This window comes from Phragmites australis, chromosome 1, assembly GCF_958298935.1.
Source record: "Phragmites australis chromosome 1, lpPhrAust1.1, whole genome shotgun sequence".
In the NCBI taxonomy this organism is placed as follows: domain Eukaryota; kingdom Viridiplantae; phylum Streptophyta; class Magnoliopsida; order Poales; family Poaceae; genus Phragmites; species Phragmites australis.
This window is the reverse complement of record NC_084921.1, coordinates 6,268,547-6,269,867: the sequence shown is the minus strand read 5'-3', so window position 1 is coordinate 6,269,867 and position 1,321 is coordinate 6,268,547. Positions and strand designations below refer to the sequence as shown.

Below are 1,321 nucleotides of genomic sequence, written 5' to 3'. Positions count from 1 at the left end.
TAATAAATAGGAAGTCCCATTCCTCCAACCGAACGCACCCCAACTAAGCTAGCAATGTCGCTTTGATGCTGCTGTTCATGGGGCCCACGAGATGACTTTTCTAAATTTGGGCGCTGCATGGCGCTCACTGGCTGTGTACCGCCTTAACTGACCATGCACGCGCCATCTTATTTAGTACCAGTATCGCGGTGATGCCAATGCCAAAAAGAAGTGACACTACTGGAGCTTACAATGCAATGGATGGGCTTGTCTGCCCTGCCTCCTCCTTCAACCCTCCCTCCTCGGCCCCGCCCTACTTCTTCTCCGCCGCCGGCCCCCACCATGAACCGGTGCTCGAGTTCCTGTCCTGCGAGGTCCCGGAGCAATGGTTGGTGGACGACGGCGTCGAGCTGGATATGCATGAGGAGCCCCGGGATGATGGCGCTAACGTGTCCGGCGATCCGCCGCCGGCACTACTCGCGGAGAGGAGGCGGCGTGGACGGAAGCCCGGGCCCCGCACGGCCGGACCCGCCGTCAGTCACGTCGAGGCTGAGCGGCAGCGGCGGGACAAGCTCAACCGCCGGTTCTGCGACCTCCGGGCCGCCGTTCCCACCGTGTCACGGATGGACAAGGCGTCCCTTCTCGCCGACGCCGTCGCCTACATCGCCAAGCTAAGAGCTCGCGTGGAGCAGCTCGAGGTCGAGGCCAAGCAGACGAAAGCCACCTCCACTGCCGGAGGCGCGGCATCCCAGTACTACTCGCTTGGCGGTGCCAAGGAGAGTATCGGGCTGGACGTGCGGATGGTCGGGCGGGAGGCGGCGGCGCTGCGCCTGACGACGACAGCGACCATGCGCCACGCCCCCGCGAGCTTCATGGCAGCGCTCCGCGCCCTGGACCTGCCCGTGCAGCACGCGAGCGTGTGCCGCGCGGGCGGCATCACCGTGCAGGACGCAATCGTGGACGTGCCCGCGGCCGGGATGCAGGGAGAGGGCCGCCTTCGCGCCACGCTTCTCCACAGGCTGAAGGAGAGCGCCTAGCTAGCTCGATCCGGCGCCAGGGTCATGCATATTTTTTCTCACTACATATAGATGATGTCGCCTGCATTTGCGCAGATACATTGATATATACCAAGTGCTTATTTGTAAGTGATAACGCATACGCAAAAACAATTGCTACAATCTAGCGCTTCGGAAGTTCATTTGTTGCTCTAACCGGAGGAATAATTAGCCGGATGCCTTAATGCGTGTTCAGATTCTGGGTATTTCTTGAGATTTCTTTGGGATTAAGATGAAAAAATAACTGATGAATCAAATGAAATGCATTCACTTGGAATAGACCCTTA

General features: G+C 59.1%; 1 protein-coding gene across 1 annotated transcript; it reads left to right on the top strand.

Moving 5' to 3' along the window:
- The first annotated feature begins 236 nt into the window (after nt 1-236).
- Nucleotides 237-1,016, top strand: LOC133887294 (transcription factor bHLH14-like). The gene has a single exon (XM_062327232.1). It carries the CDS (start codon nt 237-239, stop codon nt 1,014-1,016), a length of 780 nt encoding a protein of 259 aa, XP_062183216.1.
- The last annotated feature ends 305 nt before the right edge of the window (nt 1,017-1,321 follow it).

Excerpts from the sequence above, each read along its gene's own strand:
- LOC133887294 (XM_062327232.1), top strand. The coding sequence starts at position 237 with ATGGATGGGCTTGTCTGCCCTGCCTCCTCCTTCAACCCTCCCTCCTCG.